Source organism: Theropithecus gelada, chromosome 1 (assembly GCF_003255815.1).
Source record: "Theropithecus gelada isolate Dixy chromosome 1, Tgel_1.0, whole genome shotgun sequence".
Taxonomy (NCBI): Eukaryota; Metazoa; Chordata; class Mammalia; order Primates; family Cercopithecidae; genus Theropithecus; species Theropithecus gelada.
Window position 1 is genome coordinate 61,830,831 of NC_037668.1, and position 14,864 is coordinate 61,845,694.

Genomic DNA, 14,864 nt, shown 5'->3' on the forward strand with positions numbered 1-14,864 from the left:
TCAATAACTCAAGACATCGCAGGTTTTTTCCTCCTTCTGCCTTAGTCTGCAGAAAACAGAACTAACATTTTCTTGAGCACCTTGTATGTGCCAGGCTCTATATTTTAATTTTCCTCTTTATTTCACTTTCTTAGCAACCCTTCCCAGTAAATGGTTAATATTACTCCCATTTTACAGATGAAAAAGGTGAGGCTCAGAGAGGTTAAGCAACTTGCCCGGGGTCATCCAACTCAGAGGAAGCAGAGCAGGGATAAGAGTCTGATGTGGCTTCAAGGCTTTAGTTCTATCGGAAACCTTGGGCCCTTCTGAATAGCCCTTCCATGTCTGCTTAGCACCAGGAGCCATGAGTGATGAAGAAAGATGAATCATGATTAACGTCCCACTTCCCGTGTCCCCCTTTGTAATTTAATTTTACGGTTTCAGGAGCTGTGTCGCAGGTTGTGGGAGCCTGCAGAGATGGGCCACCAGTGGTTTGGTTTAATCCCCTTTTTAATATCTTTGTTGCAACGTTATTTCCAATTCAGCTCCCAAGTCACAATTAAAAAAAAACAAAAAACACCTCTTCCTTGGGGTAAGCCTTCCCTTATTAAACAGATTCAAATGAAAAGTTTTAAAGATAATTTGAACAATAAGAATCACTCTGTAGCTCCCAGTCGAAGCTCCTTTATTGCTGTATTTATTCCCTGGTATTTCCTGTCTCATTCCCCAGTTCACTGAATCCCCCCGCCCCCCCAACCAACACTTCTAGTTCTTGCCCAACTCACCTGGTCCCTGGAGGGAGAATCAGGTGGAGGACATTGTGGGGAGCAGGGTGTCTTACTTCCACCTGACAATATGCCTTCTAAGGCTGTCTCACCTGCCCTAATGAGCAGGAAATTATTGCAAAGCATCTAGAGGGAAATTCTCACCGGGTAGGTGTCAGCAAGTGCACGATTGCATCAAAACCAGGGTGGAGAAGTGGTATGCGAGACTGGGGGGAAAATGGGGATGCCACAAGTGGAGGAAGAATACTTGCTCAAAATGCAGATACCTGGGCCCCATTCTAGATCAGTTGAATTGCTATTTCTCCAAGGGTGCTCAGGAATCTGTATTTGAAACCAGCACTACAGGTGACTCATGCATGTATATGAAAGGTTCTCTGATACTTTGGAAGGGGGTCAAAGATGATGAAACCTTAGGCTTGAAAGAGAACTGTCTGGCACATCTTTGAGAAGGAGGTGTTTCAGAGCAAAGTGTGGAAAGAAGGAAGGAGACTGACCTTTATTGAGTTCTAAGTGTATGCCAGGGACATTTAAAAAAAGTTGAGTCTACTATGTGTGAAGACCTTTGGTAAGAAATTAGATGAAATGAAGTCCAGGCTTGGCATTAAGGGAGCTGAGAGATTTCACAGTGTTGCCTCCTTTAACTTTGGGTATCACCATCCCCACTTTGCAGATGGAGACCGAGGTCTCCGTGATTTCCCCAATTTTATACCTTTAGTAACCCAGGCTCCTGGCTGTGAATCAGAGCCAGCGGGACTCCAAAGCCTGCAGCCAGGCTTGGCTCTCCCACACCACGCTGTCTCAGTCAGAGCTGCTAACATTTGCATAGCACTCCTTACAATTTACCGAGTGCTTTCACATTCATCATCTCACTTAATCCTCACTGCAGCCTGGAGGGTGGAGGAGGGCTGGGGATGGGGAGGCCAAAGCTTTCTCCAGCCCTCCGCTCAGTCCCCTGCCTCCTATCAGGAAAGTCCCAGGAGACAGAGCTTAAGGAGTTTCCATGTACCTTTGGGACATGGGTTCACAAGCCCTGGCACAGCAACTGAATGAATCTGCAGTTTCTCTCAATTGTTCCTTACCCCTAAGCTGAAAGAAGTCAGCCTAGACGCCCCCTCCAGATGGTGAGAGAGGTAAAATCCACCTTCCTTCCCTGTTTTCTTTCCTTCCTGCTGGTTTTCCAAGCAGGAAGGCTATGGTGGTTTGTGTGTTTGTGTGTGTATGTACATGGGTGTGGTGTGTATGTGTACGTGGGTGTGTGCATAGGTGTGCATGTGTATGCATGGATGTGTGTGTGTGTATGAGTGTGTGTCCATGCGTGCAGGATGTGTGCAGATGGATGTGTGTGCATGACTGTGTGTACATGTGTACGTGTGTATATATGTGCATGGGTGTTTGTACATGGCTGTGGTATATTTGTGTGCATGGCTGTGATATGTGGGCATGGCTGTGGTACGTGTGTGCATGTGTGAATGGGTGTATGTGTGCATAGTGTGTGTGCATGACTGGTGTGTGGTGCATGGGTGTATATGTGCCTGAGTGTGTGTGTGCATGTGTGTGTGTTTGTGTGTGTGTGTGTGTGTGTGTGGCTATAGTGTGTATGTGGGGAGAGGGTACCTGGGCAATTCAGTGAATCCTGGATCTGGAGGAGAAGGAAAATGAAGGAAGACACAGGCAGCTTGGCAGAAGTGGCCACCTCCGTTACCTCCACACTGGGCAGGAGCCACACTGGGTGTTGTGACATGCACCAGGGAAATAGTTCTCTGTCAGAGAACATGGGTCTCTGATCCCTATGCAGACAGGTAGACTCAGAAGTGCCCGCCGGCCTTGGCCTGAGCCAGTGTGGAGCTCCACTGGGGAAGATGCTAGGTTGAACATCAGAACCACTGCTTACAGGATAAGGGGCCTCTCCTAGCCTGGGACCTTTGGTGCCCTCCCCATGCTGGACACCTGCCTGTCCACTGAGTTCTGCCTTCTGCTGCCTCATCCTCCTGGCTCTTGGCTGGCTCCTGGCTGGCTCCTGGCCTCTGGCCCTGCCTGAAACTGAGGCTCAGAGAAGGGAAGTGAATTGTAGAAGGTCACCCTTCAGAAAGGACAGAGTTGGGCTTTGAATCCAGGTCTCCTGACTGCAAAGCCCTTGCTCTTTCTCCTTCTTCCACTGTTAGGGGAAGTGGAGGGCAGGGGTAAGAGGGGAGATTTGGAAGTCACGTGGACTTGGGGCCCAATTCCACCCCAACACTTGTTCTCTAGGGTCAACTTGAATACATCATTTAACCTTTCTGAGCCTCAATTTCCTCTTTCTCAATTGGGAAGGAAGATGCTCTGTATCCCTCATGGCTGTGGTGGTGACAAGTTCCACCTGTAAAACCCAGTACCTAGCAAACTCCTCGCAAATACTGGTTCAGGCCCCAGTCCCCTCCTGTCACTCCTCTAGATTGTCTTGGGAGAAATAATCCTCACCCATGTAAACCAGAGCCTAACATCTCCCTGCCTAAATCTCTCCAGTGGTTTCCCTGTACCTTTAGAACAAAATTCCTTAGCATCACCTCCAAGGCCTGGCAGATTCTAACTCCTGCTTTACCTCTAACTTCTCCCCTCCACCTCCATTCATGTGCCCCACCCACTTGAACATCATTCCCAACGATGCACCAAGCTCTTTCCCTCCTTATGGTCTTTGCACATGCTGTTCCCTGTGTCTGAAAAGCTCTTCCTTGCATTCGTTATCTGGCTAAGTCCTTATTCTCCTTTAGGCTGCAGCTTAAAAGACAAATGTGCAAAGAAGCCTATTCTGCTCTCCTAACTTAGGTACCTATTACTAGTATTCTCACACACAGCATTTCACTGTTGGTTTTCAGAGCAACATAGCTAGCGGTTAAGAGAGCAGCATCAGAGCAAGATTGCCTCAGACCACTGGCTTTGTCCCTTAGTAAGTCCATGACCACAGGAAAATTACTTAACTTCTCTGTCCCTTGGCTTCTTCGTTTTGAAAATTGAGATGACTGTACCTATCTGTGACAGGAAGCTTTTGATATATAACAAACCACCCCAAAGCTCAGTGGTTGAAAACTATTACTTATTTAGCTCTCATTTCTATAGTTTGGCAATTTGGGTTGGGTTCAGCTGGGGGGTTCTTCCGCTGTGGGCTGGGCTTGGCTGAACTTGGCTCATACTCACTCATGCATCTGCACTTAGTTAGGTCTGGGTTGGCTGATGCAACTTGGAGTTTTGCTCTGTGTGACGTGTTATCCTGGGCTCGTTCACATGGAGGTTGCAAGTCCCAAGAGAAATAAGAATCTAAGCCCTAATTCCCAAACACTTTTCAGGTATCTATGTCTTACAAATTAGGATGAGAGGGAACTACCAAAGAGTAAGCATACAGGAGGTTGTGATAAAATGGGGGCCATTACTATAATTAGTCTACTACACTACCCCACTGGGCCTGTTGGGGGGAATAAAATGAGAGTTTTGCTTGTAAAGTGCTTAGCACAGTGCCTGGCTTGTTAGTTAGTACTAAATAAATAATTAACCCTTCTTATTATTTTGTGAACTAGGACTTGAGGCTTTGACATATTAGGTAGCTTCCTTTAGGACAGCCCTCCCCTCCACCACCATTAAACCGTGGGGATTTGAATCTAGTTTCCACCTCCCTCCGGGGACTGACCTCTTAACTAGTATGCTGTGCTGCTCCACCCACATAGACACATAATGGCAGAAACTCACCCAAAGCCATGAGGTCAGTCTGCAGATGGACCACAATTCAAGCCCAGGTCTGTGCCTGACCCCAGAGTCCTCCACTTCACTTTAATCAGCCAGGTTGCCTTGGGTACTGTGTTTGTCATTAGTCTAAAATTTCATAGCTGGAAGAAAATATTTGTTTTGGTATCCTCCTCCAGCAGTAACAATTTTCTGCTTGCATTTTTCTGTTGTTTGGCTCAGATGAATAGCAGTTTTCATCTTTGCTCTGTGTTATCATGTACACAGAACTGCTGTTGAGGAGCTAACAGCATGCTTGCTTAGTCATTATTCTGGGAAGGGGTGCCAACCAGTCAATAGCCTTTATTTTTGTATGACTCTGTACACTGCAAATGCAGAAATAATGCACAGCATCCAAATATGGAGCTACCATTGGACAACTATCATTTCTGGAGGTGGGCAAAGCAGAGGTGGCACCGCGTGGAGCTGGAGCCGCAGAACTGATTCTGACTTGCTTTCTTTGTCAGGAGCCCAGGAGCTGGGTTAACTTCCCTGAATGATTCACTGTGATAGAGTCTGTGATAGATTCGGTGGCTTTTACCCACCCCAAAGAGAAAGCAAACAGCATGGGAGTGATGCCAGGACTAGCAAAACTTGGGGGAAAAAGGTAGATTGCAGGGAATGGGGGTGAGCAGGTCTAACCGTGAACCCAGCAAAGGGTGGGGTGCCCACAAAATCTTTCTGTGAGCCCCAAGGTGATTACTCAAGGTCAATGCGGGTTCTATGTGGGGTCTGCCATGGGACCGCCTTGCGGAGTTTGGGAGGTCTTAGGACCAGGTCAAACAGGATGGTTAGTGCCATCTGATCAGTTCACAGGGATGCCAGGCCAGAGATGGGATGTGAGATGGAAGGCCAGCAAATGGAACCAAAGACAGACAGGTTACAATCAGCTCTTAGAGGTCTTGGCATGGGTAAAGGCAAGTGAGCTAGTTCAGTCCTTTGTTCAACAAATCCCGACTGAGCTGGAGTTATGTGCCAAACACTATTCTAGGTTTGGAGGCCTCTGTGGTGAACAAGATAAAGTCCCTGCCCTTGTGGAGTAAAGACACAAAAAAGATACTACTAAAATAGATGATGGTAATCAATGCCGTGAAGAAAATAAACAGATTGACGGAGTAAGGCTGGGGAGGGACACTTTCAAATAACAGTCAGGAAAGGCTGCTTTGAGACTGGAACTGAGGCCTGAATGATGAGGAGGAGCTAGTCAAGGGACCCTGGGGGGTTGCAGGGAGAAGCATTCCAAAGGAAGTGCAAAGGCCCTCGGGCTGGACTGAACTTAGCATTTCAAGGGGTAGATAAAAGCCCAACATGGCTGGAAAAGGGAGGAGATGTGGCCAATTTGTGTAGTGCTCTGGGCATCATAAAGGAGTTTGGATTTTATCCTGTGTGTAACGAGAATCCACAGGAGGATTTTCAGCAGGGGAATGGTTTGATCTGAGTTCTGAGAATGTCCTAGCTCTGCAGGCACGTAGTTTTCTAGAATAAATAAGAACAAGCAGATCTTGTTTTATTGAAGTGGAGGGGCGTGGTGGGAGAAGACCCTGAATCAGGGACTTTTAACTATATGGTGAATCTTGATGGCAGCGAAGGGTTTGATAAAGGCTCTTGGGAGGGAATGGAGATGGTATGACAGTGATGGGCTTGATTTATTCCCCCACAATGTTGATCCAGGATTACTGTCAGGCTGGGAGGAGACTCTCTGGTAGTGTCCCTGAGGCTCTGCCCCAGACTCTCTCCTGTTCAACATTTCTATTTGTAAATTGGCAGAAGACTCAGAAGATGTGCTCATCAGACATGCAGCTGACATGGAGCTGTCAGGGACAGCTAATACCACGGATGACAGGCTCAAGATTCACTGTGATGATCCTCCACAGGCTGGAGTGATGGGATGAAACCAGCAATATTCCTGATTGCATTCAGATTGGGGAAGAAAGCCCAGCCAGGGATCAGGGAGACCTTGCTGGATAACAATCTCCTGAAAGGAAGCCCAGGCTAGGCTGGGGGTGGGGAGGAATTAGTGGAGGCAGCTGGACCCAGCCAAGTCCCTACATCAGTTTCTTGCCTCTGAGTGGAAAGGCCCTTAGCCTTTCAGGGTCATTCTTCCCATCTGTAAATTGGGGATGATTCTGGCTACTGCCCAGGCATGTGGGGAGGATTAAATATGAACACATATGTGGATGACTGGCTTCCTGTCTGGCCCGTAGTAGGCTCACAACAAATGCAAGGGAAATATGAATTTGGTTGGCAAGAGAAGAATGGATATCCTATGGCAACCTTTCAAGGGCACCTGGCAGGGCTTACAGCCGGGGTAGGCCCCTATGTTCTCGGCACACCAATGCCAGCTTTCTAAGAGTCTCATTGGTTTCTGCGGTATGTACAGGAGAATGGCCTGGAGGGGTCAGGTCTGGAAGCCACATCGCCCGAAAGCCACTGTGAGTTCAGAATGGAGAGAAGAAGGTGGTTGCAGCTGCGGTGGTGGGGGCGGGGGGAACGTGAATGTTTCCTTAAACACCACAAAGGCTGCAGTGTGGGAACGAATGGGGAAGATGCTTTCTTCGTTGCTCTGGATGCCTGTGAGGAGAGGTTGTGCAGAGGCACATATGGATGCATCATAACTAAGATCTAAACATTGATAATTACATTATAATAATTATGCTGTGAGCATTTCTCGAGGGCCCACTACGTACCCGGCTTGTGCTAAGTGTTTCGTACAACTTATAGAATGCTCATAGTCTAACCTTGACAGATGAGGACTACAAGGTGTAGAAGGCAGCTCTTGAGAGGCAGAGCAGGGATTCACACTCAGCCCCTGCTAGTTCCTGTCTGCTAGCCTGGCTTCAGGTTGGGGAGGGCAAGAGTGATCTCCCAGGTGCTGAGAAGGGACTATCATGGGGTGTTTTTTGGTACAGGGATCTCAGGGCCCTGTGGGGCTTCTAGAAGCTACTTTGAGTATGTATGTGTAATATTTGTATACAATAAAGCAGAAAGCAAATACAGACAAATAGAATGACTAGTGTGTTACGACCCTATGTAACCATTACCCGGCTTTAGCAATGATCAACATATGGCCAATCTTGTTTCATCTATTACTTTTTCCTCCTTCTGCTAGATTAATTTTAAAGGCAGTCCCAGGCATCATTTTCTCTGTAAATACTATGTATTTCTAAGAGATAAGGACTCTTTGTTGTTGTTAGGTATAACCACAATACCATTATCACAATTTTAAAAAATTAACATAATTGTACTGTGTCTTTCTAATTCAGTGAAGCTATTGATGTATGGCTTGCTTTGCAAAGTATTTGGGGAGGGGAGTCAAAAACTAGTCCTTCAAATGTCTGACTTCTGTGACTTGAGACTCACCTGTTCCTTTTGAGGCGGATGGTGAAGAGGAGGAAGAGGAGGGGGATCTAAAACTTGAGACCTCGGATTGGCAGCCCCTTTATTCTGATTGTTCTCAGGGGGACACAGCCGGGAAAGTGAGGCCTATTTATAGGCCTAAGTCTAGACATGGGAAGGAGGCAGAGGAAGGGAATAGGTGACAAGTCAGGGAAAGGGGACAGAAGAGAGAGTGGAGGGAAAGAGAAAATAATAGAGAGTGACATTGCTGCACACACAGCTCCAGTGGCCCTCCAGGAGCTGGCCAGGACCAGCTCACACTAGCTAATGCTCACAGCCGACACTGACTGAATGTTTCCTGTGCACGGCGCTGTGCTGAGCTCACATACCAGTGACCTCACTGAATGCTCCCAACCATCCCATGAGGCAGGTGATGTTAGGTGCCACACCCGTTTTACAGGGGAAGACACTGAGGTTCCAGGGTCTGACATGAAAAGAGCAGTGGTGCCTGGATTCAAACCCAGGTCTGTTTGTCTGGAGTCTGCTTTTTGCAGGCATTACTCTCTGCCTCCAAGCCTGGTAAGGTTCCATGTGGGGGTAGAGAGGCTAATGTTCAAGAAGTACGACTGTCTTGGCTGCTGGACTATTGGTACATTCCCAGGTCTTTAGTACATAGCTCTTCCCCAAGCTCCCCAAGCACTGTGAACCACCAAGTGTTTGCCTCAGGACTCATCAGGACCCAGCGACTAAAGGTTTCCTGTCTGGCACAGCAGGAAGCCTCTAAGACTGTAGACTGTGTCCACTCTGATTGACTGTTAAATGCAGTGACTACTTCCCTGGGTCTGTGTTTGGTGACATGTGAATTGTGTGCCTGCCTGTTTCTGTTTGTGTGTATGTGTGTGTGTGTGCTTGTACACAATGAGCATTACCAGGAAGGCATGGACCCTGCTGGAAGCATTCCATGGTCACCGTTTTGGAGACTCATCATGCCCTCTGAGAGGCTGGCCAGAGCTGGATCGTGTGCTGGGCCTCCAGACTGCAAAGCCTAAGCCACAGCAGCTGAGCTCCCCTATGGGGCTCCTCGATTTTTTCTCTTGGGTCTTCTTCATCATCTTCTCCTTCAGCGCTCCCATGATAGAAGGGAGCCGTTTCCAGAATACTTGGTGTGGGCCACATCATCCACCTCTCATAGGAGCCTCTTGAGTGGGGACAGCAGATGGTTCTAGGTTGGTGGCTCTTGACCTCCTGGGAGCACTAGGAAGGAAGGTGCCTGCTTGCCAAGGATGCTGGTGAGTTGGGCGGGGCCACCAGCCAGGCCAGTAGGATTGCAATCCTTTCTACACCTGGAGAGAAGTGGCAATGAGGAGCCTAGGATCCAGGAGACCATCAGGTGCTATCAGACAGGTGCTGACCAGCAAGGGTGTAGTGGAGGACCCAGGGTCCAAGGTGCAGGTTGAGGCCAATATTTAGTTTCAGGAAGACCCCAGTGAATCAGTGCAGGGATCTCCCAACTGCTGGTGCTGCCCATGAAGTGAGACCCAGTCCACAGGCTGTGATTGGGTCAGAGGCCATGCCAGAGTGAACATGAGTATCCAAGACACTACTGTATGAGATCCAGGGGTGGGGACCAACCAAGGCTGACAGTGGTGTAAACATGACAGCTGACCTTTGAATCGCCCTTACTCTATGCCAGACACCATTCAAAGTGCTTTGCACCTCTATGATACTCCTAGTAATGAGAGGAGGAGACAGAATACCAAGATGCTGAACAATCTCCCCAGGTTCATACTGATGGGAAGTGACTGGGTCAGGGTGTAAGCTCAGGCTGTCCACTCCACCATTCTGCAGTGAGGTGATGGGGGCTGTGCTACGCTCCTGTGGGCTTCCCAGGGCTCAGCCCCAGCACCCTAGACTCTGCACTTAGAGCTGTTGGCTTGCTCCTGACACCTTGGTTGCTGGGTAAAATTTCCCAGTGAACCCCTTCTCTGGTCTTTCATTGCTTCAGGTCCTGAGCATGAAGAACAAGGAGGAATGGACTAGAATTAAGGCTCAGTGAGGCTGTGACTTGCCCCAGCTCACTCAGCAAGGTTGTTGGGAGAGGATCCAGGTTTCGCCATTTTTCAAAACCATGCTCTCAGTACTGCATCCCACCACTGTGGTATAGGACCCTCTGGGGGTCCACTGTGTGCGCTGGGTTCTCTTACCTGGAAGTGTGTTTTTGTCATGTTATGCATCCATCTCCCTTTTCTGGGGCCTATGTCCTTCTGCAGAGCCATGCCTTGGTGAGCTGGCACTAACACCGTCTGTCTCTCTGACCCATTTCCAGAGCTCTGGAGCTCAGCAGTGGCAAAGATGAGATCTCCTTGTTGGTGGAACAGGAGTTCCTGAGCCTCACTAAAGAGCACTCGATCCTGGTCAAAGAGAGTTCTGGGGAGCTGGAGGCACCAGGCAGCTCTCCTGAGGGGACCAGAATGCTGGCTTCCTGCATTCTTGCCCCTCCTCTAGTGGCAGGCAGTAATGAGCACCCCAGAGCCTCCATGATTGTCGGAGACAAGCTTCTGAAGCAGAAGGTGGCCATGCCCGTTATCAGCAGCAGGCAGGACTGTGATTCTGCCACGTCTACTGTCACAGACATTCTGCGTGCCGCCAAGGTCAAGAGCAGCAAGGGGACAGAGGACAGGGGCCACATCCTGGGTGACTCCAACTTGGAGGTCAGCAAGCTTCTGTCCCAGTTCCCACTGAAGTCCATTGAGACATCCAAGGCCCCCGACAACAAGAGGGTGCTGAACGAGACAAGAGTCACCAAGGACTTCCTACAGGACAACCTGTTCGGAGGCCCTGAAGCCAAGGAGCCCACAGGGCTGAGCCCATTTCTGCTGCTGCCTCCCCCACCTCCTCCTGCACCCCCTGACAAGCTCCCTGAGCTCCCTGCTCAGAAGAGGCAGCTCCCAGTGTTTGCCAAGATCTGTTCCAAGCCCGAGGCTGACCCTGCTGTGGAGAGGCACCACTTGATGGGTAAGTGGGGCTGGAACTGGAGTAGAGTGGGCCTGCAAGGAGGAGGTCCTTCCCAGGAAGCCACTCAGGGCTGCAGCATGTACATAAAGCATCTTTGTGCAAAGCAGGACAAAGCAGCCTCTCTGGTGGGCACAGCCCCGAGGGACAGGCTGTTTCCAACCCCCACAGGCTTCTTTTGCTGGGTGCCCCTGTGCAGGGCACAGCTTTTGTAAGCAAACCCAGAGTCCCTGATCCCAACATACTTTGAGAAGAGAAATAGGCACCATGTAGTAACTGGCTTAACTTTGGAATCAAACAGGTATCCAGAATACATTGAAGGAAGTGTTTACCCCAGCTGGGTTCAGGGCAAAACTGAAGCATGGGGATGCCAAGATGTATAGAAGAGAAATTTGATTGGTAGCTGGGGTCATTTGGCATCTATCTCATGGAGGCACCTTTTCTGGACATGAGGCCTGGTCCTCCCTCTCTGGGGTAGGGGGGATATGTGTAAAATATCCAGACACAGTGCAGACTATTGACTCTGGGATCTGTTTCCTGGGACTTACTTTACTGAGGAGCTCACATTCTTCCCAGGAAAGCCAGCCACCTCCCAATCTTCTCCCACTTTATGCCCAGGATTCTGTGTGTTGTTCTAATCTAACCAGTCAGACTATATGGTTCCAAGAAGGTAGACTGATGGCCATGGCCATTGCCTAGAGTCAGCAGTCACTGAGAGAGTGATCATACTCATGTTAGCCAAAAGAACAATTCCTTCTGGGCTATGAGCATGGATGGATAACTGACATACACCTGTATCGGGAGGATCCAAATTCATCTACCTGAGAAAATAAGAGCAAAGTCATCCTGAACATTCTGTGTCCTGGAGCACTGCAGGAAGGCCAAGGAATCAGAGCTGTGGATAGCAAGCTGAACTCTGGGTCCTGGACAGGTTTCTAGGAGGCAGAGGGCTTTAGGATGAGGAGCTGTAGGAGAGAGATGGTTGAGCTCTTCCCAGAGGGGAGACCTTCCTCCTACCTATTCTCCAGGAGGGACCCATAGATACCTCCCTGTTGGATGGGGCTGCTGGATTGTAGGTAGTTCTGTCCCACCCACCCCACCCACCACTTGCGCATGTCTGTGTGTACGAATGTGTGGGCAAAAGTATGCCAAAAGGAGTTTTGAAGGTTTGAGTGTATTTCTTAGAGAAAATGCAGGAGTGGTGTATCTAAGCATGTCTGTGTACACATTTGTGCATGTGTCTGTCACGTGTGTAGTTGTGTACATGTCACTAAGTCAAAGGAACAACAGATAGGAATGTGTATGTGTCTGTGGGTCCAGACCTTGGAAGAGGGAGCTTTGTAGATGTCTAAGGCACCTGTAAATATGAGTGGGAAGCTGCAGGTGTGTATGTCTCTGGGGAAAGGGCTATTACTAGTGGGTACTGTTATTTCAGCTCACTGGCTAGGGGCTGAATTCAGCAACCGGGGGAACTCCTGGAAAAGACTCTAGGAATGTTTTGCTAAAAATGTTGTTTCCTCCTAAATTGGCTCAGGCTAGAGCAGCTCTTTCCTTTGCTAGAATGGGGCTAGGAAGACAGCCTTCACCCCCAAGCTCAGCCCCCAAGCTTCTGGGCTAGGGGGCCAAAAGCTGGTGGGATCAGGTCTATTATTATCAACAGGTAACACTAAGGCACAGGTCCTTTCTGGCATCCAGAGAGATCCCGGTGCCTGCTGTTGGGCAGTGCAGTGCATAGCCATCCAGTGGGTGGCCAGGTTTCCCACCACTGCTGTGGAGGATCCTGTGATGGTCCCCAAAGTATGTCTGCATTGGGAGAATAAATGCTCAGTCTCTTTAGTGAGAGACCTGGGTCTGCCACCAATCTTGTCCCTGCTCCACACTCCAGCCATATCCAATGACTCACAATGTCTCCTTGATGCTTCCAGGCCTTTGCCCACAGTTATCCATGCCTGTCATGCCTTCCTCCCCAGTACCCCTGGATATAAGGCCTTGCTGCAACCCTACTCCCTTCTGGAAGGAACCTTCTCAGACAGAAGCAGTCTCAGCCACCCTGTTCTCCATTTCTTCCCTCTGCCACCTCGTGGTGTTCATCTGCCTTGTCCTGGGGCTATTTCTGGGAATGTGTCTCTTTTTTTCCTTGTTATGAGCTCCTGCAGGGCACAGTCTGGCTCTGACTCACAACTGTGTCCCCAGCACTCAGGTCAAGGCCTGGCACTGAGAAGTGAGCTGAATCACCTGTGAGTAATAAAACGAAAGTAGAATTCAGGATGAGAGACCAAAGTGTGTGGCTCAGACCACATGTTTTGTAGGAATGTGTGACTCCCTCACTAAGCCATGTGCTCACTGAAAGCAGGAACTGTGTCCACAACATCCTTGTATTTTTAGCCTGGCACTATGGATGGTTGGAGTGAAGGAAGGGTGGAAGGAAGGAAGGGTGGAAGGAGAGGAAAGAAAAGAAAGGTAATTCAAATAAAGGAATGATAGAAGGAAGGATGAAGGAGTGGATGGATGGAAGGAAGGTAGGAAGATAAAGATGGATAGACAGTCAAATGGATGGACAGATGGGTGGATGAATGAACAGATGGATGGATTGATGGATGCATGAGATTGGGGGATCAGAATGGGCAGGGGCCAGGGAGGGTTTCAGGGAGAGATTGGGATTGTATTTGGCCGAAACAGAGTCCCCCAGAGTGGTCCAAGCCTCAGGTGTGTGCTCCAGAGGATTCATCATTTAGTCCACAGAAAGGTGCTTCTGGCATCCAGCACTTGGCCTTCCAGAGGCATTGACTCAGTTTCTCTCCTGCTATAGAATGGCGCCCTGGCACCAAGGAGCCAACAAAGGGTCAAGAGAGCCTCTTTCTCAGTCAGTGGCCGCAGAGCCAGAAGGACACCTGTGGTGAGGAGGGTTGCTGTGACCCACTGGGCACCGCATCACTGACCCTGCCGCCCAAGAAACCTGCATGTCCAGCCGAGAAGAACTTGCTCTATGAGTTCCTTGGGGCCACCAAGAACCCAAGTGGGCAGCCGAGACTTCGAAACAAAGTAGAAGTGGATGGGCCAGAGCTGAAACGTGAGCTGACCTACCCAGGGAGGGACTGGAGGGGAGGGGGGGTTGCAGTGACCCTCACAGGCTTCAGGGTGGCTCTGTCACCAAGTGGCTGTCTTATCTATAGGCAATTTGCGGCCTTTCTAGAGGTGTCAGTTTTTAAACCCATAAAATGGGGGCAGTAACTTTCTCCCTATATCCCTTGTTGGGAATACAGTTGCTAGAGAAATGTGGTTGGCTTTCGAGGGTCACATCAGCATTATTAATGGTCACTTCTGAATATAGCCCTGACCCAGCATGTATTATATCCTCTCAAATTGCCCAAGCCAAAACAAAAAATCCTTGCTTTAGATTACTTCTGCATTGAGATTATGTTCCTGCTTTCTCTTCCTATAGGTGTTCTCGTCAAACCTCTTTTCCCAAAAGGATGCCAATAAGGGGGAAACTGAGGACCCATTTCTGGTTTTATAACCCCCTACAACATCTTGTAGAAAGGAAGAAGCCAGGATTCTTATCTTGAAACAACTCAGCCTAACTTCATTCATTTAAACCAATTTTGATTCACTGCATGCTGAATTAGTTAATGTTTTAAAATATATATTTTTTAATTCCCATATAGATACAACAACCTGTGAAAGTTTCTTAGTGTTGCCAAATATATGTCCTTAGGGAGGGCTGCTTTAATCATTTGATAAGGATGAATTCCAATGGCATAGCAGTGGTTCACATAAAGTTGGATTTTTCCAAAGCAGTTGAAAGAATTTCATTTTGTAAGTAGGTGAAATATAGCCCTAGCAATCTGGCTTATTGTATTCCCTTGCTAAACTGCCTTCTTTACTAGTGAATGATGGAAAGAAAAGCTCCAAGCCAGACCTTCTGGGATTTTCATCCCTTCCAAATTGGCAAGGTGTGAACTAATGATGTTTACCTATAGTTGGAAATGTACTAGGACTTTG

At 48.7% G+C, this 14,864-nt stretch overlaps 1 protein-coding gene across 2 annotated transcripts in view; it reads left to right on the forward strand.

Moving 5' to 3' along the window:
* The window catches only part of C1H1orf94 (chromosome 1 C1orf94 homolog), a 52,088-nt gene that overhangs the window by 20,073 nt on the left and 17,151 nt on the right, over positions 1-14,864 (forward strand). For both annotated transcript variants that reach the window (XM_025403898.1, XM_025403890.1), the window contains exons 2-3: positions 10,177-10,865; positions 13,672-13,932. In XM_025403898.1, the coding sequence (XP_025259683.1) occupies positions 10,322-10,865; positions 13,672-13,932 (805 nt within the window). In that variant the 5' untranslated portion in view covers positions 10,177-10,321. The remainder of the gene's footprint in view (positions 1-10,176; positions 10,866-13,671; positions 13,933-14,864) is intronic.